We start from the raw sequence: 27,850 nt of genomic DNA, 5'->3' as shown, positions 1-27,850 counted from the left end.
CTTCTCCAGCTTTGTGAGCGTCAACTATTTTCAGTTTCAGTTTTCTAGACAACTGCTTAGAAGAACCCATGGTGCTGATTGTTGGGGCAAGGTCAGATGAGTCTGGGCATTTAAAACCTTTGAGACTGACATCACCTGGTCTTCCCAGACGATGATTGAGAGCAATCCATGACACTGGCAGGTCTCAGCTTGGCAAAGTTGGCAGCGCATGCTATAAATTCGGCAGGGTGCCCAAACTTTTGCAGGTGCCATTTTTTTGTTTTCTGTTATTTTGAAAGTGTAAATGATGGAAATAAAATCAACTTTTGTTGACATATTATAGAATGTCTAATCTGTAATTTGATGCCTTTTGGAGATTTTCCCATCTTTCCTTGGCTTCTTTATGCACATTAATACAAATTTTTAGCTGGGGTGCCCAAACTTTCGATCCCCACTGTATGTATATATATATATATATATATATATATATGTTTGATGGTTAGAAAATATTTTTTGCACAATAGTTTTGTTGCACATTAAGATTTTTTGCTATATATGGTCTGCATTTTTATGCTATAAGACGAACATTTTGAGGAGTGCTTTTCTAATATATTTGCCATGTATTATCCTTGGTTTCTAAGGATTAGATAGCTGCTCCTCTCTCTCCCCCCCCCTTTTGAATTTATATTAATATTTACATATGTCCATTGACGTCGTCCAAGAGTCAGAAATATACAAAACAGAGATTTAACTGACTCAAAGTCCAAAATTTTAAAAAGTCTTTCAGAGGGATGCAGCACTCTTGAAATTGTTAAGTTATTGGGGCGTGCGCAAAGAACCAAACATTTTGTTGCAAATAGTCAACAGGGTCGCAAGAAACATGTTGAGGAAAAAAAGGACACAAATTAACTGCCAAAGATTTGAGAAGAATCAAATGTGAAGCTACCAGGAACCCGTTATCCTCCAGTGCTGTCATATTGCAGAACTGCAACCTACCTGGAGTGCCCAGAAGTACAAGGTGTTCAGAGCTCAGAGACATGGCCGAGGTAAGTAAGACTGAAACTGACCACCACTGAACAAGACACATAAATTACAATGTCAAGACCATAAATTACAATGTCAAGACTGTGCTAAGAAATGTCTGAAGACAGATTTTTCAAAGGTTTTATGGTCTGATGAAATGAGAGTGACTCTTGACAGACCAGATGGATGGATCGTGGCTGGATCAGTAACAGGCACAGATCCCTACTTCTATTCAGATGCCAGCAAGGGGGAGGTGAGTACTGGTATGGGCTGGTTTTATTAAAGATGAGCTAGTTGGACTTTTTTGGGTTGAAGATGGACTCAAAATCAACTCCCAAACCTACTGCCAGTTTTTAGACGACACTTATCAAGCAGTGGTACAGAAAAAAGTCTGCATCTTTCAAGACAACCATGATATTTATGCAGGACAATGCTCCATTGCATGCATCAAAGTACTCCACTGCATGGCTTGCCAGTGAAGGCCTTAAAGATGAAAGATGACATGGCTCCCTTCCTCACCTGACCTTAACCCTACTGAGAACTTGTGGGCCCTTCTTAAATGGGAGATTTACGGTGAAGGAAAACAGTACACCTCTCTGAACAGTGTCTGGGAGGCTGTGGTTGCTGTTGCACAAAAAGTTGATTGTCAAACTGTCATAAGCCTTCCATTCATGGAGTCTGTCAGTTTCTTGATCTGTTGACAGTTATTGAAAAGAAGGGTGGCTGTATTGGTCACTGATTTTTTTTTCTTAAATGTCAGAAATGTTTATTAGTAAATTTTGAATTGTTTACTATTTTCACTTTAACAGATGAAAATAAACAAGTGAGATGGGAAAAATGTTGTTCTTCATTTAGTTGCATAATAATTCTGCACACTAATAGTTGCCCAATAATTGTGCACACAGATAATCTAAGAAAGCTAAAACCGCACTTTCACTTTCTTAAATATTCAGGTTTTGGGATTTATTAAGACTTTGGATTGACTGAGAGCACTGTAGTTGTTTGATAATTAAATAAATACTCAAAAATACAACTTGTGTAATAATTGTGCACACAGTGTTAGTGATATACGAGAAAAAGTATCTTTCAAATAACACTCACCTGATTCTCTGCCGTGGCTGGGGTGTGTTATGGGTACAATTGAAGGTAACAGATTCACCCTTGGGAATGTAAAGCATCTTCACTTTGACCTTGTGTGATGTAGTTCTTTGATTAGGTGTCCCTTAAAGGAAATAAGTGCCAGAATCAGTATGACACCATTACAACCTTAAGCTATCCATCTGACATTTCTGCAAATGAAGTTTGCAACATAATATTTTTATTTCCTCACCTTTACAGTCATGGCAGTTTGGGTGACATGTTTTCTGCATACTACACTTTTTATGAACTTGTGGCAGCCGACATATAGATCCAGCCAAACAGCCTATAAAAAAAATATATAGAAATGATTTAGAAAATGTGAGGATGATTTGTTTTAGTTTATTTTGCATTGATATATCCTCTGTATGCATAAAATAAGTGGAATTGCTTTTCAGTATGCATAGACTTAACATGGATGAGTTTTGCATTAACATACAAACGTTTCTTGTCTGAGTGCACATTTATACATTGAGAACATTGTCTGGGTCAATGCCTTATATTGAGAAACAATAATGCTCACCATCGTCCCAGCGGCTCAGCTTTCCCTTGAGACTTGTTGCCCAGAGGTGGTAGAAAACCTAGCACACGTGATTTTATTCTTGATCTCACCATAACTAACCAGATGGAGCAATGATCCAATGTCTTACAGCATTTTTTAACTGATAAAGCTTTATTTTACCAGTTGTCTAACAAAATCCACAGACATGTCTCTTTTTGTTTAGCAGAGAGCTTTACTGATTCTTCCTAAAATAAAACAAGATAATCTATTACTGCCAGGACTGTGCTGGGGTATATTTTAATTAAAAATGATCTCCGATTGTTATCTTTCTAATGTCTTGTTTGATGTGGTATCTGCAACCTTCTCAAATTCAGGATTTTAAAATTGATCTTTGTCAAAAACCTGCTAACCCATGCATGCAAAATATCTTCAAATTTTGAACCACACTGCAACCTAATTTCCCTGTTTCAGCCAGAGGGGAGTTAGAGGATCTTCAGAGTGTTTGCAAAAAAATAAAACTTTTAATAAAAGGACACTTACTTGTCCAAGGATCCTGTGCTGTCCTCACCTGAGCTGATTCTTCACTGGTCTTTGGGTCCCTGGCGCTGGCATATTTAGTTTGGGAAGCTAGCTGTCCCTCCTTGCAACTTTACAGCTGGCTTCTTGCTGTGCATGTGCAGGCCGTGCTGCACTGTGTGAATGATCATGCAGCCTCATGGGACCTGTGATGTGTCCCAAGCGGTTGCGGGCAGGGGGTCAAAATTCTGGTGACATAACCTAGGCAATCCTATTGGAATTGGGAACAGGTACCTAACAAAGCTAGGTACCCACTTCCTCCCCCACAAAAAATACCCAAAAGTGTTAGAGGAGGGGGGAGGAGGATATAAAGTGGAACTTCCCTTTTAGGATGAAGTTCCACTTTAAGGTTCTGCTTCTCTGGTTAGAGTCAAGACAGACTACCTGATTTTCTCTCTGACAATTTTTCTTTCTGGTGGATAGGAGGAGGTAAGGGTATCCATTCTGTGATTTTCAGTAATTGCAGATGCACACTGGTTGATGAAAAGTGGTAGAGTACCTTTCCATTTGGCCAGTATGGAGGTCCTAACTGCATTTTAAGAGGTGCATGAGAACTTTTGTAACATTTTCGTTCTGTATTTCTCCCCAACAAGACTGCAGGAAGATGAAGCTTTTTTTAAGTAGTTACAGAACCATTTATTTGCTTTTGGCATAAAGGTTTTAGCTAAATGGATATAAACTGACCACCATGCCCACACATGAATAGCACTGGAACATGCTGTGCATTCCTGTATGAGTCTCTTACGGTTCTGTGAGGTGCAATTGCAGCCCATTCATTTTGCATGGGCTGAAATTGCACTGCACCACACCAAAAGTATTACAGAAGCACCATGCAATCCGGTGCTGGCAAACACACTGCGTTTGCAAACTGCATTTGGGGTGTTAACTTTGTATTGCCACACACTGCAGATCGCAAAAGGAGTGCTTTTGCATGCTGTGTGAATCGCACAGGAACACATAGTGCATTCCTGTGCGATTCATGTGTGGGCATGGTGTGAACACGCCCTCGAATTCTTCACATAAAAAGAAACTGCCATTTTAGCCCCTGTTTGATCTGCCATTACCATGGTGCTGTACATGTGATCAGCTATGACACCAATTATTACTTGACAGTTTAGTTGAGGGTTAACCTAAGCATACTAGTAACTGTAACAGTTATCCTTCAAAGAATGCCATGAATGTAAGTGTTTGGTAAACAATTAAATCGTTTGGTTTATTTCCACTTTGAAGCATAACTAAACCCATCAATTTAAAGCAGAACTGAAGTTCCACTTTAAGAAACTGCGAGCAGGCAGGCTTTTATTGCAGAACATACATGCACTGCCTTTTCTGCAATAAAATGCCCCTACCTATCTGCTGTGACTCTTCAAACTGAGCTACGGATGTGGAGCTCACCTTACAGCGCTGGGCTGGTCTCTGAGTGCAGGAGTGACATCATCCCCCACCGATCAATGAAGAGGCCCGAAGGTAGGCACTCAGAAGAAGATGCTGGAACAGGACTGTTGGATAGGTGAGTATTAAAGTGGAACTCAACCCTCCTATTGTTTTCAGCCAAGGAAGCTGGCATCTTAGCTTGATCTTCAATTGCAATAATGCTGCACATGTCATCAGTCATGACACCTGTCATTTGGTGGTTTGACAGTTTGGTTGAGAGAGCAAGCAAATGTAACAGTTACATTCCTAGCACATGCCAAGAATGTAACTTTTTTAAAACTGTTAAATTGATGGGTTTAGTTCCATTTTAACAATTTAGTTCCACTTTAAAACAGAACTTTACTCATAACAACTTGATAAAAAATAATGTTCTTTAGCAATGCACATACATTCCACATTAATATTTATGCTACCAAACTTCTTTGGTTTCTGTTTCTTATTGCTGCAGGCTGCCATTTTGCTGAAGCCCAGAGTCCCTGAACAGCAAGAAATCATAAAGTGGAACTAAACCCATTAACAGGTTCAAAAAACAGTTACATTCCTGTAATACCAGGCTTGCTGTCACATTTGCCTGTGTCCTCAACCAAACTGTCAAACCATCAAATGGCTGGTGTCATAACATATGCAGCACGATGCCAGTTGCAGATTAAACAGAAGCAGCTTCCTTGGCTGTAAAGGATAGGAGGGTTTAATTCTTCTTTAAGGCTGTCAGCAGATCGGCTTCTACAGATTCCACAGTGCCTAAAAATGCCTACAAATGGAGAGTAACCGAGCATGCGCAGAGCAGGGTGAGACAGTGTATTAATGGATTTTAACCCCTTCATGCCTAAGGGTAAAACAATTCTAAATGCCCAAGCACAATTTTGCAATGTTGACATGTCTTAGTAAAACTGCACATATCATATCTTTTGATTCAATTGTCCAATTACTTTTGGTCCCTTGAAAAAGGGGGGTTGGCTATTCTTAAGAGCTGTCATTCCTAAACCTTTCCTCCAATTTGGATATACATTCCCTCAAATTAAACCCGAGAGTGTGCACTTTCAGCCCATATCCATTATAGAACTATAGCTTGAATATGTTTTGGTTAATACCTGAAAAAATTTAAAATTGTGCCTGTGTCCAAATATATATGGACCTAACTGTATATTTACCATATCCCTGTCCATTGCCTCGCTGGCTATGATTTCACCAGGCCATATCTCACAAGAAGATGGTCTTTGCAAGAGTGTAATCTTTTGAGATTTGGAGTGCTTTGTATGCTCCAGAATTTCACCAGAAGGAGTGTAACATTGCTTTCTAGGTGCCATGGTCAGAAGGGGGTAAGGTAAATATTAAATCTTTTTATTTACTGGTACCTTTTGGAGCTTTAATAGATGGCAAATAATAATCTGAATATGCAGAAAAGGGTATTTTTGGCTTTGATTAACAGCAGTGTTTCAAAGGGACAAACCTTTGAAATGTGGGACTGGTGGAATAATTGGTTGTTTTATTGCTAAAAAAGGTTGGCTTTCAGTATTTGAAGTATCTTTTTTTGTAATATGACTGATAAACTTAGTCCTCCTTGTTCTATTTTATTGAAGCAGCATACAATTCCATGTTTTGAGCCATTGAATTTCAATACTAAAAAGTGTGCATATACATTAGTAAATATCTTTACCATAGAGCTGTTGAATTCCCAAGATATCATCCTGTGCCAAGTGACGTGTCCTTGTACTCGTAGCGTTAGGATGCATCAGAGCATCAATGTCATTTGAGTGCCACAATCCAAGAGCATGGCCAATTTCATGGGCTGCCACCTGGACTAGATCATTGTACCATACACCTAATGACAGACAGACAAAATGCAGTGATAAACAGACAAAATAAATTATACCCTTAGATGAGTATCTACGAATAGATGAATTGAGTAAACAGGAACATATGGAGAATGAGATTTACACAAAGTGATAAACTTCAGAATGTTTGTCAATCCTATGGTCACTCAGGAATAGGAAGGTTTAATAAAGATTAAAATAAAGGGCTGTAAATTACACTTACAACATGTTTACCTTATATGTCCTGGTGCTTTGGTCAAAAACGATTAAGAAAACTAGGGTCAAAAGGAAATGTATTACCTACTGACAAAATTTATCTAAATCAGAGGTTCTGCTTCACAAGGCTAGTGAAACAATGCAGTAATTAAATTTTGTTGTATTGCAGTGTAGTGAAAACTTTTTTGTAAAGCTATTATTCATCTAAAAAAAAAATGCCACTAAAACACTCCTCCCTCCTTTAATTATTTTAAATCCCTGCTTACATGATGCTGGGGTGTTCTTAATTCAGATACTAACACAGGTACACACGAGCCAAATATTGGCCGAAATCAGCCGTTACAGTAAAAACCAGCCGACTTTCAGCCTGTGTGTACAGCTGTCTGTCTGACAGAAGCCAATCTCATGACCAGCTTCTGTCAAATAAGCAAGCTTGAAAACAGCAGCTGAACGGCATCCGATCAGCGCTTGCAGCCAATTGCTGCGAGTGCTGACCTGTGGGCTCTAGCAGGAGGTGGTCCCCTATCAGAACACAATAGAACAGCAGGGGAGTTCGCTGCACTAACATTAAGTTTATGTTAGTGCAGTAATGTCAGTTTTTGTTTCTTTCAGCCTGCTGGGTTGAGTGAAAAAGAACTTGCCGTGTGTACTACGCTTTACCTACCCAGTGGATCCAGCATTGTCCTTTTGCAATCTGCCTCTCCACTGTCACTCCTGAGAATCCATGCTGCCATCTTCCTCTGTGCTGTCATCAGGAGGCAATTCTCTCCCCTGGGTTCAAGCCACTGCCTCCCAATGACACACCACTAAGCCTGTCCCCCTCCTCCTTCTATGAATGGAAGCCAATGCTTCCTGGTATGTGACATGCCTATGCACTAAAAGCACAGCACTTCATTCTTGCCTAGGCAAGAATAAAGGATGAGGGGTGGGCCAGGATGTGCAAAATAAAAAAGGGAAAAAGAAAAAAATATGGAGGGTAATTTTCATGTAGCAGAGGTGGGATTTAAGAAGAAGGAGGTTTATTTTCAGAGTGAAGGCCTGCTTTAAATTTGAAATGTAGTCAAATTTCCCTATTACCACTGACCCCATCCACATGCTAATGAAATGTTCAAAAATATTATCCATTTTTATTACATACCCTATTTTTGACCCAGTGATATCATTGTTAGATCTTTGTGCTTTTCTATGCAATACAGGCAGATCATGGCTGGTGTGAGGGGTCAGCAGGGACTTGTACATAGCTTCCTGAAAACATCACAGCACCTTCCCTCAGTACTTCTCTCAAAAGCCCTCATCCCTGATACAAGCAATGAGCTGGCTCTTGGGAGGAGTTAAATGCCTTGATGAGTGGATGTCCGCCTGGAGAAGTGGGTGTTTTCTATGCAGAGTGCATTTGCATGCAGGCTACTCTAGGTAACCCCCACATGAGCCTCCATGACTGAAATGGAAATCTAATGAATAAAAAGAGGAAGACCAGGGATGGCAATACTGGGGAAAAAAGGGCTAGATAATGCTTGATGCCCTTAAAGCCAGGAAATGATAGGTGCAGTGAAATCAGGGTAAGCAATTTCAGTACAGGAGAGGAGCCTGCATATCTGTACAAGACTGAAGGTAATTCTAGAGCCTATCTTTGGGAAAAGACAATTATGCATATGTTGATTTATCTGTATGCCTATTTTGATTATAAGTGTTTTTGCTTAAACAGCAGAGATGCATTTTAACAGGAGAATAATTTGAATTAATCCATTCATTCCATTCTAATTCCAACCAAGACAAAACTACATGATATGGCAGGAAAAATGATCCACCCATAACTGAACTATCAGATCCTTTACTATTAGAAATGTATTGTGATTTATACTTATGACTTTTTATTAAATTTAAGTTGCAGTTAGAATATTATGTTGAAAAACTATTTTTATATGTGTATGAGTATTTAGCATACCTAATAATACAGAAAAAAAACAGCTTGGGCTTTTATATTTAGCAGCATCAGCTTCCACCTAGGTTACATGTAGGCCCTATAGTAATGTGGTAGAACAAGCCCATAGTAGACAGTTGTCAGGGCTGGGCTCCTGCTACTTAACAAGCAGCTCTTTTCTTTCACTGCTCAAAAGCTGCCCAGCTGTCGGTTAATTACCAGCTCTCGTCTCCACAGTGACTCACCTGGATACCATTAACTACCTCATTAGTCCAGCCTACAGCTAGCCCTCTTTGCCATTTTAGCAGTTTAGCTCATTTCCTTCTTGCCCTTGTGTGGTCTATGATCTCCAGTGTGTTCCTGTGTACTGTCTGGCTGACTTCTCTTCTGATTCCTGTTCCTGATTTTTGCTCCTGACTACGCTGACTTCTGGTTTCCTCATCCCAGCTAGTCTGATTACCCACTCTGACATCCAAACCTTGGCTTCTGTTTTTTACTACATTCCTGAACAGTTATTTTTGCTATTACAGTAACTGCTTCCACGCCGCCCTATAGCAGAAATATTGCTACAGGGCGGCACGGGTGCGCAAAATCACATATATATATATATATATATATATACATATACACACAGTTGCAAGAAAAAGTATGTGAACCCCTTGGGATTACATGGAGTTTTGCATGAATTGGGCATAAAATGTGCTCTGAACGTCATCTAAGTCACAACAATAGAAGAACACAGTCTGCTGAACATAATACTACACAAACATTAGATGTTGCCATGGTTTAATTGCACATAACATGTAAACAATCACAGTGCAGGGAGGAAAAAGTATGTGAACCTTTGGACTTAATAACTGGTTGACCCTCCTTTGGCAGCAACAACCTCAACCAAATGTTTCCTGTAGTTGCAGATCAGACTTGCACAACGATCTGGAGTAATTTTGGACCACTCCTCTTCACAAAACTGTTTCAGTGTAGCAATATTCTTGGGATGTCTGGTGTGAATCGCTCTCTTAAGGTCATGCCACAGCATTTCAATCGGGTTGAGGTCAGGACTCTGACTGGGCCACTCCAGAAGGCGTATTCTGTGCTGTTGCAGCCATTGTTTTGTTGAATTACTTGTATGCTTTGGGTCATTGTCCGGTTGCATCACCCATCCTCTGTGGAGCTTCAGTTGGCGGACAGACGGTCGTACGTTTTCCTGCAAAATGTCTTGATAAACTCTGGAATTCATTTTCCCATCAATGACAACAATCCGTCCAGGCCCTGAGGCAGCAAAGCAGCCCCAAACCATGATGCTCCCTCCGCCATGTTTTACAGTGGGGATGAAGTTTTGATGTTGGTGTGCTGTGCCTTTTTTTCTCCACACATAGTGTTGTGTGTTCTTCCCAAACAACTCAATCTTGGTTTCATCTGTCCACAGTATATTTTGCCAGTAGTGCTGTGGAACATCCAGGTGCTGTTTTGCAAACTTCAAACGTGCTGCAATAATCTTTTTGGACAGCAATGGCTTCCTCCGTGGTGTCCTCCCATGTACTCCATTCTTGTTTAATGTTTTCCTTATTGTAGATGTGTCAACAAAAATGTTAGCATGTGCCAGAGATTTCTGTAGGTCTTTAGCTGACACTCTGGGATTCTTCTTTACCTCATGCAGCATTCTGCGCTGTGCTCTTGCAGTCATTTTTACAGGACGACCAAGCCTAGGGAGAGTAGCAACAGTGCTAAACTTTCTCCATTTGTAGACAGTCTGTCTTACTGTGGACACATGAACATCAAGGCTTTTGGAGATACTTTTGTAACCCTTTCCAGCTTCATGAAAGTCAACAATTCTTGATGGTAGGTCTTCTAAGAGCTCTTTTCTGCGAGGCATGGTTCACATCAGACAGTGCTTCTTGAAACCAGTAAACTCAAAACAGGTGTGTGTTTTTTAAGGGCAGGACAGCTGTCAGCAACACATCCAATATCATCACACTGATTGGAGTCAAGCTTGGCTCACTCCTGGCTTCAATTAGCTCTGGGAGAAGTCATTAAGCTAGGGCCTCACATACTTTTTCCTCCCTGCACTGTGAATGTTTACATGTTATGTGCAATTAAACCATGGCAACATCTAATATTTGTGTAGTATTATGTTCAGCAGACTGTGTTCTTCTATTGTTGTGACTTAGATGAAGTTCAGAGCACATTTTATGCCCAATTCATGCAAAACTCCACGTAATCCCAAGGGGTTCACATACTTTTTCTTGCAACTGTATATACACACACACATACATATACACACACGTGATTTTGCAGTATTGAGTAGGGGGCGCGTGCGCCCTACCCGAGCTGCCATCCACAGCCTCGGCTGTCAATCACCGGGTCCCGGTCAGTGATTCCCTGCCGGCACCCAGCAATCACTGAGTATCACTGACGGGGGAGAGACCCGTGTATAAACAACACAGATCTATCCCGTTGGCTCCTGTACACTGCTTTGTATGACTCTGCACAGCAGAGCCATACAAAGCAGTGTGCTTACAGTATAAAACACACACACAGCACACTGTAAAACAGCACACAGTTAACCCTTTGATCACCCATGTTAACCCCTTCCTGCCCAGTGCTGTTAGTACAGTGTCAGTGCTTTTCATTAGCACTGATCACTGTATTGGTGTCACTGGGGATGTCAGTAACACCAAGTCAGTTCCCCCCAGTCTCAAAATGCCCGCCGCAGTCCCGCTGTAAGTCGCTGATCACCGCAATTACTAGTAAAAAGTAGCAGAATACATTTTGGCCTAAATTTAAGACAAAATTTGATTTTTTCAAATTTTTTTACTGGACATGTTTAATAGCAAAAAGTCAAAAATATACAGTCAGGTGCATAAATATTGGGACATCGACACAATTCTAAACTTTTTAGCTCTATACACCACCACAATGGATTTGAAATGAAAGGAACAAGATGTGCTTTAACTGCAGACTGTCAGCTTTAATTTGAGGGTATTTACATCCAAATCAGGTGAACGGTGTAGGAATTACATCAGTTTGCATATGTGCCTCCCACTTGTTAAGGGACCAAAAGTAATGGGACAGAATAATAATCATAATTTCACTTTTTAATACTTGGTTCCAAATCCTTTGCAGTCAATTACAGCCTGAAGTCTGGAATGCATAGACATCACCAGACGCTGGGTTTCATCCCTGGTGATGCTCTGCCAGGCCTCTACTGCAACTGTCTTCAGTTCCTGCTTGTTCTTGGGGCATTTTCCCTTCAGTTTTGTCTTCAGCAAGTGAAATGCATGCTCAATCGGATTCAGGTCAGGTGATTGACTTGGCCATTGCATAACATTCCACTTCTTTCCCTTAAAAAACTCTTTGGTTGCTTTTGCAGTCTGCTTTGGGTCATTGTCCATCTGCACTGTGAAGCGGCGTCCAATGAGTTCTGAAGCATTTGGCTGAATATGAGCAGATAATATTGCCCGAAACACTTCAGAATTCATCCGGCTGCTTTTGTCAGCAGTCACATCATCAATAAATATAAGAGAACCAGTTCCATTGGCAGCCATACATGCCCACGCCATGACACTACCACCACCATGCTTCACTGATGAGGTGGTATGCTTAGGATCATAAGCAGTTCCTTTTCTTCTCCATACTCTTCTCTTCCCATCACTCTGGTACAAGTTGATCTTGGTCTCATCTGTCCATAGGATGTTGTTCCAGAACTGTGAAGGCTTTTTTAGATGTCGTTTGGCAAGCTCTAATCTGGCCTTCCTGTTTTTGAGGCTCACCAATGGTTTACATCTTGTGGTGAACCCTCTGTATTCACTCTAGTGAAGTCTTCTCTTGATTGTTGACTTTGACACACATACACCTAGTTGTTTTCCGTGGTCTTCCGGGTTTGTTTTGTTTTTTCAGCCTAATGATGGCTTGCTTCACTGATAGTGACAGCTCTTTGGATCTCATCTTGAGAGTTGACAGCAACAGATTCCAAATGCAAATAGCACACTTGAAATGAACTCTGGACCTTTTATCTGCTCATTGTAATTGGGATAATGAGGGAATAACACACACCTGGCCATGGAACAGCTGAGAAGCCAATTGTCCCATTACTTTTGGTCCCTTAACAAGTGGGAGGCACATAAGCAAACTGTTGTAATTCCTACACCGTTCACCTGATTTGGATGTAAATACCCTCAAATTAAAACTGACAGTCTGCAGGTAAAGCACGTTAAAGCATCTTGTTCGTTTCATTTCAAATACATTGTGGTGGTGTATAGAGCCAAAAATGTTAGAATTGTGTCGATGTCCCAATATTTATGGACCTGACTGTATACTTTTTTAAGTTGTCTGGTTTTTTTGTTTATAGCGCAAAAAAAAAAAAAAAAACATAGCGCAGAGGCGATCAAATACCGCTTAAAGAAAGCTCTATTTGTGGGGAAAAAAAGGATGTAAATTTCACTTGGGTGTAGCATTGCATGACTGCCAAATTGTCAGTTAAAGTAATGCAGTGCCGTATCGCAAAAAATTGCCTGGTCAGGAAGAGTGGTAAATCCTCTGGAGGGCAAGTGGTTAAAGGTTTGATTTTAACTGCCCTTTTTGTCTCCGCCTGATTTATGGTTCCTAACCACAGTCCAGTGCAGAAGGAAAGTAATTACCTTGTTTCCAGCTGAATCGGGAAGGTCCAAGTACCCAGAATTCATGGTTGTCAAAATGAATTTCTCCTCTGGGTGGCAGAAAAGCATGTGCCAGTTCGCCATTGGGACCATCAAAGCAAGGGTGCAATGGAGAGCTCCAGCAGTCACTGTGATTAAAGGCGTAAAACCCTGTAATATAATGTAATGGTGTATTAACAGTACAAATGCATAGAGCACCTACTTATTTCTGATGCTCAATAATAAATAATTTAATAAATAAATAATTTAAATACTCCATGATGGCTTTGCTGCTTATGCCCCAGTACCCATAGAAAAATACAATGCAAACAATATCGTTATTCTTGTAAAATATTGTCCAATATTTTGTGCCTAATTACATCACCTGCAGGACTTGTACATATTCAGTTATTGGGAAACTAGCAAGTGTGCCAATCAGTTAGTTGAATGGGCTAAATATGAAAGAAGTTCACAATGGTACAAAGGTGGGAAGTGCAGAGGTGGGAGTCAGTGTCATAGTGAATGAAACGAGGGCATGAGGGAGAGTTGGTTAGACCAGTGGGGGAGCATGAGGGTCAAGCTCATTGGTTACAGTGGGAGTTGGTGTGCAGGTGTGGTGTGGGGTGATGAGGATGGGATCAGTTGTGTTGAGAGTAGAGGGGAAACCATGCAGACACAATGGTGGTGGTGGGGTTTTCAGGCATGGTGGTAAGACGTAACGTGTAGGCACATTGGTGACAGTAGGTGCAAGCATGTTGGTGGTGAATGGAGCCTCTGCTGAGGAGCTGTAACCCTAGATGCTGCCTGCAGTCTTCCCAGCCAGCATCAGAGGCATAAGGGTCGGTAGTGTGAACTGCCAGGCCAGAGATTGCAGTGTAGATATGTGCACGCCAGAAAAATGTGTTTCCTTTTCGGATTCATTTGTAATTGAAGACTTTGTTTTCAGATGCATTTGTTAAAGGGCTTATCCATTTTCAGGATTCATTTCGTACCTTTGGCAATCATTTTGTTTTATTTGGAATAGCGCTGGTTGTTAAGGAGCGAGCATTCGCCGTGTCCTTAACAACCATGACTCTTCTGCTGTCAACACAATGTAAGCAAAACAAGTAGCATTTAAACAAAAAAAAGAAACGGATCTGGTATGAATTTTGAGGGGAACCCCTTGCCATAATTAAAAATAAAAATGTTGTGGGGTTCCCTCCCAAAATCCATACCAGATCCTTATACGAGCATTCAGCCTGGCAGGCCAGGAAAGGGGAGGGAGGGGGAGTGCCCTCGCAAACCATACCAGGCCACATGCTCTCAAAATGGGGGGTGCCGTGGGGGAGAAGGCTCCCCCCCAAAACACCTTGTCCCTATGTTGATGGGGACAAAGGCCTCTTCTCCTGAACACTGGGCGGTGGTTGTGGGAGTCTGCAGGCAGTGGGTTTATTGGTATCTGGAAGCCCTTTTTAAAACTCCCCCATGTGAATGAGTATGGGGTACATACAGTAGTACCCCTACTTTTTCACCAAATTGTCAATAGTTAAAAAAACAAAACAAAAACAAAACAAAGACAGTTTTCGACAAGTCCTTTATTAAACCCTCCCAAAAAAATGTCCCTTCAAGTAGATTCAATAGCAATCATGATGAATGCCAAATCGCGTGCAAAAAAACCCACTGCATGCTGAACACATTTCCCATCTAGGGACACACGTGAAAAGAAAGGTAAATATGGGGGCAGGGTAACCCGGTGATGTCAGCAGGTGACCCCTCCCCCATGTGTACCTGTCATTCAGTGAGTTTCTCTCCACGGGAAATGGAAACCAGTGCAGTGGGGCAGGGCCACCTGGTGAAGGGAAGTCCCTGGATTGGGGGGGGCATATATTTTTTTTTTTTTTTACATTTTACTGGCACATCTTTTGTTACATTCTGCTGACAGCGGGGAGTCCCGCTGACAGCAGATGAGTCATGGTTGTCAAGGACACGGCGGCCACCTGCTCCTTAACAACCAGCTCATTCAAAACTTTCGTTACAACTTTTTCGGTTTCATTCAGATTTGTCCGATGTTTGTTTGATATATCTGGATCTCCGAAAACGAAAATTTCAGCCCAGAAATGAATCTGAATGAACCAAATCGTACATGTCTATTAAAGAATTACAGTGTGAGCCACAGCAGAAGCCAGGGTGTAAAAGTTGTCACCTGCCATAAATTGGAAGACCGTGTTTCACTGCAATACAAACTCATTTGCTACATTGACTGCTGGATGTCACAAACACTGAATCTGTTTCTCACTGTTGTGGATGGCATTTAAATGTTAATGCTAACACATGTGCGGTAGTGTCTTTGGGATTAGCGAAAATGCTGTCGATACCTAGAACACGCATGGAAGTGACACTTTGTTAAAAACTATACATTAGCCCTAGAGCAGTTCCAGTATTTAGCACTGCTGATCCCTAACCTTCAGCAACCTCTGCAGCTACTGACAATCACTTATCAGAGCAGAAAGTCTCCTGTCACTAAAAATGTATTTGCAGATTATACATGTCACATGATCGACGAATGATAGTTACAGTTAAGTAGTAATGTAAGATTTCCTGTCCTGGGATCTGATTGCCGGTATGTGGGAGGATAGAGGAGATCAACACCACTTTATCTAAATTCTGGAATTGGGTCCCAGTGCCTGTGTAATCCTAGTATAATCTCATAAATTTCTTTGGGGTTAGGATACAGATTTTTTTTCCCAGCCCCATGGATGTCTATGAGGTTCTACTGTCCATGTGCAGGCAGCGGAAAGGAGAGAACAAGCTGTCCGAAGTTAAACATTGCACTGGAACAGCAGTGTAGGAGGGCGTTGCTTATGATCACAGTGTTAAGGAAATGTTCAGAAAATGCTATTTGAAAGTTTACTTACTCTTTAAATCAATCTTAAGGCAATTGTGTATGTGTTTTTCCACATATTGTATGACAATTCTTTTAACAATGAGTGCCCAATTTATAAACCTTTGAACTGCTTTAAAGCATATTTTCCAAGATCTCAAACATAACAAAGCAGCTGAGATTTAATAATCTGGAAGCCTCTTACAACATATGGAAAGCACATACTGCCTGCCATTCTGGTAAACCCCCTCCTAAGTCTGCATATTCCACACATCACATAGCCAGCAGTGTAGATCAAAATATTTAAACTCAACTCCAGAAATATAAAAAAATTCTTCCTTGCAGTGAGGCCCCCCTAGGGAGGTACAGTGCTGGCTGTATTACTTACCTGTCTCCCCACTCCAGCCAGCTCTGGTGCTCTTCCCCTTTGCCTGAAGCCTTGGTTTGTGGGTGGAGCCTTTGCGTCATCATGTACAATACAGGGACTTTAACTCTGTATTACACATTGCAGAGGATGGAGGGCTTACAGTGGCAGCTGTGGGGAACTGGTCAACGCCCTGGAGGGACCCTTCTGGAGTGAACAATAAGGTAACTATTACTCCTTATTCCTCTACCACTAGACATAATGAGCAATTACCGCACTGCAGAGATTAATTTTTTTATATTCCTGGAGTTGGGCTTTAAGGCCCCCTGCACATTATGTAATTCCATTGTGCAGCAGTGCTCTCTTCTCTCCTTGGTCTCACAGGAGACTTTGAGAGCCGTGCTAAAGAAGCTGAGGGTAAAGGTGATGGACTGGCCAAGCATGTCTCCAGACCTAAACCCTATTGAGCATCTGTGGGGCATCCTCAAATGGAAGGTGGAGGAATGCAAGGTCTCTCCCATCCACCAGCTCCGTGATGTCGTCATGGAGGAGTGGAAGAGGACTCCAGTGGCAACCTGTGAAGCTCTGGTGAACTCCATGCCCAAGAGGGTTAAGGTACTGCTGGAAAATAATAGTGGCCACACAAAATATTGACACTTTGGGCCCAATTTTCACTTAGGAGTGTACTCAATTTTGTTGCCAGCAGTTTAGACATTAATGGATGTGTGTTGAGTTATTTTGAGAGGACAGTACATTTACACTGTTATACAAGCTGTACACTCACTACTTTACATTGTAGCAAAGTGTCATTTCTTCAGTGTTGTCACATGAAGATAGAATAAAATATTTACAAACATGTGCGGGGTGTACTCACTTCTGAGAGATACTGTATATATGTACTAAATGGTCATGTGTGTGGTAGGCTGTGAGACAATTGTGCAGAGTAAAGATACCATCATTCCCTCATCATTCCCTGTGTATGAGGGGGGGGGGAATCTGCAGAGAAATTAAGGATTTGTACAAGAGGGCCATAGACCATACAGAGAGCGTTCTGGTGTGTGCTGTGCTCAGGTGCCCCTAGGTGGCAGTGCACCCTAGGTGGCTGCTTAGTTTGCCTAGTGGAAGCATCGGCTCTGATAGCCAGTGTATTTCATTTAAAATTGTGCCTTTGTACAGATACTTACCAATGCTAAGGTCAGACTGCTGATAAGAAGGTACACGCTGAAAGGTAAGAGGGGACACATTGCTCCACATGCGGAAGGCGACCTCCAGGGCCTTTTCTGTGTCACCTATGTTTAGTGTGCTGGGAAACTGGACAATCCTGTAATAAGTAGTTACATTTATTACTTCTAACATTAAAGAGTAACATCTTTGCAGAAAGCCCACATGGCCTTTTAAAGTGGAACTTTAGTCAGAAAAATAATTCCTGCTAGATCACTTCATATTGACCCCTTTTGAAGGTATGTAAAACATTAAAAAGTGCTTATCCAGTAATAAAATCCAGTAATACACTGTCTCACCCTGCTCTGCACATGATCAGTTGCTCTCTATTTTTATGCACTGTGATAATTTTATAGAGACCGATCTGCTGACAGCGTATAGAATTACTGGTGTTCAGGGACTCTGGGCTTCAGCAAAATGGCAGCCACCAGCAAGAAGAAACAGGAACAGTGCTGGAGGCAATTTAAAAGGCACACTTACTTTGTTAACATAATTATTAATGTGAACTGTTGTTCATTGCTATAGAAAAATTTATTTTATCATGTTCTAATGGGCAAAGTTCCACTTTAACCACTTTCCTGCCGCCCTATAGCAGAAGTACTGTTACAGGGCAGCAGAGCTGTGCAAAATCACGTATACAGTGGGGCAAAAAAGTATTTAGTCAGCCACCAATTGTGCAAGTTCTCCCACTTAAAAAGATGAGAGAGGCCTGTAATTGGCATCATAGGTAGACCTCAACTATGAGACAAAATGAGAAAAAAAATCCAGACAATCAGATTGGCTGATTTGGAAAGAATTTATTTGCAAATTATGGTGGAAAATAAGTATTTGGTAAATATCAAAAGTTCATCTCAATACTTTGTTATATATCCTTTGTTGGCAATGACAGAGGTCAAACGTTTCCTGTAAGTCTTCACAAGGTTGGCACACACTGTTGCTGGTATGTTGGCCCATTCCTCCATGCAGATCTCCTCTAGAGCAGTGATGTTTTGGGGCTGTCGCTGGGCAACACAGTATATACGTGATTTGCATCTCTGGGTAGGGGGCGCGCATGCGCCGGCCTACCCATGCCACTATTGGCGGCTACGGATGCCAATCAACGGGTTCCGGACGGCGATTCCCGGCTGGCGCTTAGCAATTGTCAGGAAAAGCTGATGGGAGAGACCTGTGTGTAAACAACACAGGTCTCTCTCCTGCTAGCATGGGCATGCTGTTTTGTATCTCTCCGCACAGCAGAAAGATACAAAACAGCACATCTCCCTAGTAAAACACAGCACACAGTAAAACACACAGAGCACACAGTTAACCCTTTGATTGCCCAAGATGTTAACCCCTTCCTGCCCAGTGTCATTAGTACAGTGTCAGTACTTTTTATTAGCACTTATCACTGTATTAGTGTCACTGGGGATGTCAGTAGCAGTTAGTCAGTTCCCATCTAGTGTCAGAATGCCCACTACTGTCCCGCTATAAGTCACTGATCGCTGCCATTACTAGTATAAAAAAAAAATTCCAGTATATACACCATTTGTAGATACTATAACTTTCATGTAAACCAATTAATTTACACATATTGGGATTTTTTTTAGCAAAGACATGTAGCAGAATATATTTTGGCCCTAAATTTATATAGAATTTTGGTTTTTTAAATTTTTTTTTATTGGATTTGTTTTATAGCAAAAAGTCAAAAATATTGGTTTTTTTTTTTTTCAAAATTGTCGGTCTTTTTTGCTCAAAACCTAAAAAATGCAGAGGTGATCAAATACCACTGAAAGAAAGCTCTATTTGTGGGGGAATAAAATTACATACATTTCATTTATGTACAGCATTGCATAACCGTGCAATTGTCAGTTAAAGTATCGCAGCACTGTATCTCACAAAATGGCCTGGTCAGGAAGGGAGGGTAAATCCTCTGGAGGGCAAGTTGTTCTGTAATTCTAGCTTGTTTAGTTGCTGAAAAATAGGTCAACTGTAATCAATGTACTCTTATAAATTAATCTGTTAGTGAGATAACAATGCTATATAAGTCATTATACCAGTGTTTCTCAATCTTTTTTCAGTTGGGGCACCCTTTACAATTATACACAATGTCGAGGCTCCCCATTCTAAAATGGAGAAAAATAAAGTAATGGTTTTGAATAATGCAGCAATATTGACACATGCAGGACACCAAACATTAAAGGCGATTTATTCTTTCAAAGCAGATATACCTTTGCACGCTGGTAATGACTAGTTTTACAATGTCTCTCTTCTTCAGTTTCTCTCTCTCACTCTGCTAATGTGACCATGTGGAGGGGCAAACAAGGATGCTGTACAGGTGCCCAATGTCCTCCTTATCAACTGATTACATCATTGGTTGTTAGGACCCTTGTGGCTAAGTAACTAAGAGGCAGGCTTGATCCACCCAGTGGCCTATATACAGTTTTTGGGCAAATTTTAGGCATTTTGTCAGGGCACCCCTGAAGAAACCAGAAGGAACCCTGGTTGAAAAAGGCTGCATTATACATTCAGAATGTGGATTTCAGAAAAGACATGGGAAATTTAAACATACTCAGCAGTAACAAGCAGGAGAAGGGAATAGTGGAGAAATGTGGTAAGAGGAGTCAGCTAGCACTTTATCTTCTTCTGGATCTTCAAAGCATTGACTTCCTACTCCAACAGGGCATCAGAGGTTGACCAAGGAATCACTACATTTTTTTATGCTCCTTTTAAAAAATTTTTTGTACTTTTTGAATTCTTGTAAATGTTTTTTTCCAGTAAACAACAAATGCAACAATATAAACAGCTGTAATTTTCCTGTGATCAGATACAAGACTGGATATTACTGGCTACTACAATTTGCAGACTTTATGAGAATTATATTCCTTGCTACATCTCTTAGAAATTGCATTAGACCCACCCAAACCCATCCTTTGCCTGGAAAAACTATAGAAAAAGGGGTAATGTAGGGTGACCCACTGATATATTTATGTACTTCTGAGAAACAACCTCACAGATGTGAATTCAATATAAATAATCCTTTTTTCTTTTTTAATTAAACATACATTAAAAACGCCTGTGTGCACAGCGCATCAATAAAAAGATTACACTGTTCGTAATACAGAGTTATAATTGTTGTTTGTGTTTAACTGCCGCTTCTTCAAAACATTAAACTCACGTATGACAGATAGCCAACACATCTGAAAACAGTATGAGTAGGGTAAAAGACACAGTTGCATCCATTCGGGCTGCGGGGAGGCATAAATAAGAGACCTTAAATGGACGGGACATAGACTAAATTCTCAAACCCTCTAGAATCGAGTATGATACAGATGCAATACGATGTCCAGAGACTGGGACCAGCCAAACAAATGGTCTCATGGTGCATTTCCTCCCATCATAAGAAGAAGGGGAGAGGTTAGATGAAACAGACAGAATGCCAGTACGAAAGGTATAATCAAAATGTTGAGGAAGGATAAGAATCCCTTCAATGTGTTCTGCCCACTTGATCACCACAAGGTTCACAGTTCAGATGACCAGTGCCCTCACACAAGGATGGAGAGATGGCAGCACATTTGTGACGGCACTGGTCACCTGAACTGTGAACCTTTTTGTGAGAACACTTGTTTGGCTGGTGCCAGTCTTTGGACATTGTATTGCATTTGTATCTTATACTTGATTCTAAAGGATTCAAGAATTTGGTCTATCTCCCATCCATTTAAGGTTTCTTCTTTATGCCTCCTCGCAGCCCGGATAGATATGGCTGTGCCTTGGCCCTAACTCATACTGTTTTTAGATTTGTTGGATATCTGTCATACTTGAGGTTAATGTTTTGCAGAAGCAGTAGATACTGCAAAATGCGTCATAAAAACAAACAAGTATTACTCTGTATTATGAACAGTGTATTCTTTTTAATGATGAGCTGCGCACATATACATTTTTAATGTATGTTTAATAAAAACAACTGAAGGTTTTTTTTATATTTAATTCATATCTGTGAAGTTGTTTTCTATAGTTTTTCCATTTTGCGCTGGTTGTGGGGTGGTGACCGACCCCCTGATATAATTGTATTATATTTCTCACCCACTGCTGTTGTGACAGCCTCACCCTTTATGTTTAAATACTCCATCCTATGCCTACTGCACTCATTTGCTAGTTTAATTCTGTAATGTAGGGTTCTGTATACAACAAATGCGGATGAGGTAATTTTGAAATACATATACTCTACAGTCTATAAACTCACCTGTATGTCAGATTTAAGTGATCCCATTTGAATCCAAGTGGATTTATGGTATATCTCTTCCATCTGGTTCTTCTTGAGGGAAAAGTGACACCACACATTGCACCATCAACCTGTAGTTAAAACAGAATCCCACAAAGGCAAGACAATGCATATTTAAAGGCACATTTGTTCTATCAGTATTAGCAGCAGATCCTCAAGATACAGTAAAACATACATATCTATTACTTAAATGTAAAAGCCCATATACTTTGCAGTGACACTTTACTGACCTTTGATGGAACTAGAGACTTCGGATGGTTCCACACTTCCATACTAAGAAAAAGTAGAAAAATAAAAACAACCATGCCAAAGAGCCCATTGATCACACTCCAGCTCATCCTTCGTATATAGAGGCAGCTCTAGTTACACTGATGTCTAATAATATTCACTGCTCACTCCCAGAGCATCACAGATACATACTGGGAGAAAAGCGTGGAGAAAATGTGGGAGATCAAACAAACAAAGATCTAATGTGGGTAGGGAATTAGGATGTTGGAAAAAGAATCGGAAGGAAGTACAGATAAAAGTAAAATAAGATCTAGAATTATAACAGACTGCATAGCTGAGTGAGAAACAGCAAAGTGAAAGACCTAAGCAGAGGATGTGTAAAGCATGTGTGTTTTGGGGCATGTGTATTTTGTTAGTGGACACGTGGAGACATGAACAGCTCTTTCTTTGTTTAAGAGTCCAATATGACCTGTTTAACCATATGTGAGATTTAACACCCTCTTTCCTGAAGTATACCTTTATAGTTCAGGACACCAAGGGAAGCAGGAGAGTGGTGATGTTTGCTTCATGATCAACATGTTACTATGTAAGAAATAAAGAAAAGCACTAGAAACATTTGTTCAGACTTCTGTTGCTTTAAAAAGGAATTAGTTCACTCCAGCAAACCCTATTCTCTATTGTCCATGGAAGAACCCAGTTTTATTTGTAATAGGCAACCCAGGGTTATACAGCTACCTACAGGAGAAATAGACAATAGGTGCATAGAAATTGAATGTCAGCCCCTTACAGTTTATAACCCCTAGCACCTGCCCAATCACACGTAGGCTAACCATACATATTTAGAATTTTCTCATTCAGTCCTTCCACCTAAAATTAATTCATGGTCTAATGCATTTCACTGCACACAGGGCTTAAACATATTCCTACACTTTAGCCCTGTGTTGGGTGAAACGCATTAGAGGTGTGACTTCCAGTGGGAGTTTCAGAGTGTGTTGGCAGTTGATTAAACAGTGTTGGAGAAAGATATGTTTGGTGTGTGGCCACTTCATTAGATTGCACAGTGTGTTGGTGAGTGAGGGGACCTCTGGGTTCGAGCACCTGGCTGATACAGGATGAAAGCGGACACAGGTTGCTTGTAAGCAGTGACATGGGTTGTGATGAATTAACCTGTCTCTGAAGGGCCATTTTTGTGAGTGACTGTAGCAGGCATATGCCTGGTACACATTATGAGAAAATCCGATGAAAAAAATTGCATTCAGAGCGATCATCTGATAATCTATTCGTTAGGAACACAGATTTCAAGAGCCGATTATGACAGTTCATGTGAAATTACAGTTGCAAGAAAAAGTATGTGAACCCCTTGGGATTATGTGGAGTTTTGCATGAATTGAGCATAAAATGTGCTCTGAACGTCATCTAAGTCACAACAATAGAAGAACACAGTCTGCTGAACATAATACTACACAAACATTAGATGTTGCCATGGTTTAATTGCACATAACATGTAAACATTCACAGTGCAGGGAGGAAAAAGTATGTGAACCTTTGGACTTAATAACTGGTTGACCCTCCTTTGGCAGCAATAAATTCAACCAAACGTTTCTTGTAGTTGCAGATCAGACCTGCACAACGATCTGGAGTAATTTTGGACCACTCCTCTTCACAAAACTGTTTCAGTGTAGCAATATTCTTGGGATGTCTGGTGTGAATCGCTCTCTTAAGGTCATGCCACAGCATTTCAATCGGGTTGAGGTCAGGACTCTGACTGGGCCACTCCAGAAGGCGTATTCTGTGCTGTTGCAGCCATTGTTTTGTTAAATGACTTGTATGCTTTGGGTCATTGTCCTGTTGCATCACCCATCCTCTGCGGAGCTTCAGTTGGCGGACAGATGGTCGTACGTTTTCCTGCAAAATGTCTTGATAAACTCTGGAATTCATTTTCCCATCAATGACAACAATCCGACCAGGCCCTGAGGCAGCAAAGCAGCCCCAAACCATGATGCTCCCTCCGCCATGTTTTACAGTGGGGATGAGGTTTTGATGTTGGTGTGCTGTGCCTTTTTTTCTCCGCACACAGTGTTGTGTGTTCTTCCCAAACAACTCAATCTTGGTTTCATCTGTCCACAGTATATTTTGCCAGTAGTGCTGTGGAACATCCAGGTGCTCTTTTGCAAACTTCAAACGTGCTGCAATATTCTTTTTGGACAGCAATGGCTTCCTCCGTGGTGTCCTCCCTTCTTGTTTAATGTTTTCCTTATTGTAGATGTGTCAACAAAAATGTTAGCATGTGCCAGAGATTTCTGTAGGTCTTTAGCTGACACTCTGGGATTCTTCTTTACCTCATGCAGCATTCTGCGCTGTGCTCTTGCAGTCATTTTTACAGGACGACCACGCCTAGGGAGAGTAGCAACAGTGCTAAACTTTCTCCATTTGTAGACAGTCTGTCTTACCGTGGACATATGAACATCAAGGCTTTTGGAAATACTTTTGTAACCCTTTCCAGCTTCATGCAAGTCAACAATTCTTGATCGTAGGTCTTCTGAGAGCTCTTTTCTGCGAGGCATGGTTCACATCAGACAGTGCTTCTTGAAACCAGTAAACCCAAAACAGGTGTGTGTTTTTTAAGGGCAGGACAGCTGTCAGCAACACATCCAATATCATCACACTGATTGGAGTCAAGGTTGGCTCACTCCTGGCTCCAATTAGCTCTGGGAGAAGTCATTAAGCTAGGGCCTCACATACTTTTTCCTCCCTGCACTGTGAATGTTTACATGTTATGTGCAATTAAACCATGGCAACATCTAATGTTTGTGTAGTATTATGTTCAGCAGACTGTGTTCTTCTATTGTTGTGACTTAGATGACGTTCAGAGCACATTTTAAGCCCAATTCATGCAAAACTCCATGTAATCCCAAGGGGTTCACATACTTTTTCTTGCAACTGTACTTGAAGGGACAAGCACAAAAAATTGATGTTAAATTTTAAAGCTTGACCCACATCTGATGGGCTAACTTTTTGGGTACTCCCTAAGAGGGATGTAGGAAGGACAACTTTCCGTGTGATGGACTATGAAGGCTATTTAGGCACGATCTTGAGCATCAGCATGAGTACCACCCTATCCAGGATGAAAGTAAGACAGGGTTCTTTAAACCCCAGGGCCACTAATATGGACACTCTTCTGGTTGATGTAATTGCCACCAGGAAAGCAGTTGTCAGCGAGAGGTACCATAAGGGGCCACTTTGATTGAAGACATCTGATGCAAGCAAGTCCAACACCAATGGGAGATCTCACTTCACAAACAACCCGTTAGGTAGGTTTCAACCAAGTTGCAGCTTGAAGGACAGTTTGAGTGTTGGATGCCCACTGTATGCCGGTGAAGGCAGAGATAGCTGAAATGTGGTTTCATAGCGTACTTACGCATAACCCTAAATCAAGCCCCGCCTACGGAAACTTCAGAATCTGACAGACTTGGAGAGCCCAGTGTAAAACCTTGATCAGCAGCAATACTGTGAATGTATGTCATATTCTACTATAGGCACTATTATTGCTGTTCTTCTTCTATTATTGCTTTTCTTTCATAAGAGAATTCACAACCTTTACAGAGCCCTTGAGATCTGTTAGAAGGGCTGAACTTTGGCTGTCAAGATGAAGCCTGGGAAAGCGATTGGATCATTTAGAGCACCGGTTCTCAACCTGGGGGTCGCGACCCCTTTGGGGGTCAAACGACCATTTCCCAGGGGTCGCCTAAGACCATCGGAAAACATATTTCCGATGGTCTTAGGAACCGAGACACCGCTCCTGTCTCCGGCGATGTGTGGGCGGGATGATATGCTGCCCCTGTCACCGCCTCCTCGCCGCTGATTGGCCACCGGAACTGTAGCTCAGGAGAGGCACACAGGCGGCCAATCACCGGCGAGGAGGTGGAGCTTGGAGAGGAGGAGCCGAGCGGCAGCGCGCGGAGATCGAAGAAGATCGAGGGAGCTGCAGGAACGAGTGAAGAGAGAGGCCAGAGAAGGAAGACAGCTGACAGGTAAGTGCAAATTTTGCTGCTGCAGCCAGGTATGCAGGTTGTAGATGGGAGAGGGAGAGAGCGAGCCCAGGCTGGAGCAGGGGTCAGCAAGGTAAGTATCATTGGTGTCAGTGGGAGGGATAGTGCCCCATCATTTGTGTCACTAATACCAACGATGGGGCACTATTCCTCCCCCACTGACACCAACGATGAGACGCTATTCCTCCCCCCACTGACACCAACGATGAGACGCTATTCCTCCCCCCACTGACACCAACGATGGGGCGCTATTCCTCCCCCCACTGACACCAACGATGGGGCGCTATTCCTCCCCCCACTGACACCAACGATGGGGCGCTATTCCTCCCCCCACTGACACCAACGATGGGGCGCTATTCCTCCCCCCACTGACACCAACGATGGGGCGCTATTCCTCCCCTCACTGACACCAACGATGGGGCGCTATTCCTCCCCTCACTGACACCAACGATGGGGCGCTATTCCTCCCACTGACACCAACTATGGGGCACTATTCCCCCCACTGACACCAACGATGGGGCACTGTTCCCCCCACTGACACCAACGATGGGGCACTGTTCCCCCCACTGACACCAACGATGGGGCACTGTTCCTCCCACTGACACCAACGATGGGGCACTATTCCTCCCACTGACACCAACGATGGGACACTATTCCTCCCACTGACACCAATGATGGGACACTATTCCTCCCACTGACACCAATGATGGGACACTATTCCTCCCACTGACACCAATGATGGGACACTATTCCTCCCACTGACACCAATGATGGGACACTATTCATCCCACTGACATCAGTGATGGGGCGCTAGTCCTCCCACTGCAAAATTACAGTTATGAAGTAGCAACGAAAATAATTTTATGGTTGGGGGTCACCACAACATGAGGAACTGTATTAAGTGGTCGCGGCATTAGAAAGGTTGAGAACCACTGATTTAGAGGAATTAGAAGACCCCAAGGAAGGGGGTTTGGAGCTTTCCCTTGTAGAAGAGGGACTTCTCCTCCACATCTTTTAATTAATTTGTCAAGGGCATAACCAAAAGAAGACTGCCTCCTTCAAAATGCATACAAGTAAGGCATCTTTTACAGGCAGCTTCAGATGTCCAGGCTTTTAGTAGTAAGATTCTGTGCATATGGACAGAAATATGAGCCATTATGGAAATCTGTGTCATGACTACTTGTATGGGATCAACACAAAAAATATGGCAGAAAGCAATGTTTTTAAGGGGTCTGTTTATAAAAATAATCACTTTGCAAATGTCTTAACTAGAGATGAGCGAATTATTCAAAAATTCGGTTCGGCTGATTCGCCGAATTCGCCGATTAAATTTGCTTCGTGCCGAATATATTCGCTGCGAATTTAACTTATAAAAGGGTGTTTCTAGGCTTCAGAGAGCCTTTATATTAGTGCAGAACACTGTACCTTTAATTTAAATGCCCTTGGAGTCTGCTGGGGAAGAGAAATAATACTGTCAGTCAGTATGACATGCAGATGAGTGCCGTCGATCTTAGAATCACCGCACACTTCACTCATTTGGGCAGTCACGGGGCCAAAACCAGAGTGTGGAGCCACAGTGTGGCGGTGGAGGCAGCAGCAATGGGAGGCCATACAGCACCCTATGACAAAATGGA

The 27,850-nt window shown here is 41.8% G+C and overlaps 1 protein-coding gene across 1 annotated transcript in view; it reads right to left on the bottom strand.

The window, feature by feature from the left end:
- LOC149456090 (matrix metalloproteinase-23-like) overlaps positions 1-22,550 on the bottom strand; it is a 40,805-nt gene extending 18,255 nt beyond the window's left edge. The window contains exons 1-7 of the mRNA XM_089685471.1: positions 22,170-22,550; positions 21,901-22,010; positions 17,645-17,781; positions 13,240-13,407; positions 6,309-6,473; positions 2,333-2,425; positions 2,104-2,224 (exon numbers count right to left, since the gene is read on the bottom strand). Of these exons, the coding sequence (XP_089541597.1) occupies positions 2,104-2,224; positions 2,333-2,425; positions 6,309-6,473; positions 13,240-13,407; positions 17,645-17,781; positions 21,901-22,010; positions 22,170-22,277 (902 nt within the window). The 5' untranslated portion in view covers positions 22,278-22,550. The remainder of the gene's footprint in view (positions 1-2,103; positions 2,225-2,332; positions 2,426-6,308; positions 6,474-13,239; positions 13,408-17,644; positions 17,782-21,900; positions 22,011-22,169) is intronic.
- Positions 22,551-27,850: the final 5,300 nt, after the last annotated feature.

The sequence above is a fragment of the Staurois parvus genome, unplaced genomic scaffold (assembly GCF_062004578.1).
Source record: "Staurois parvus isolate SC_StPar_1 unplaced genomic scaffold, SC_StPar_1.0 ptg000376l, whole genome shotgun sequence".
Lineage (NCBI taxonomy): Eukaryota > Metazoa > Chordata > Amphibia > Anura > Ranidae > Staurois > Staurois parvus.
This window is presented reverse-complemented; position numbering and strand designations above follow the sequence as displayed.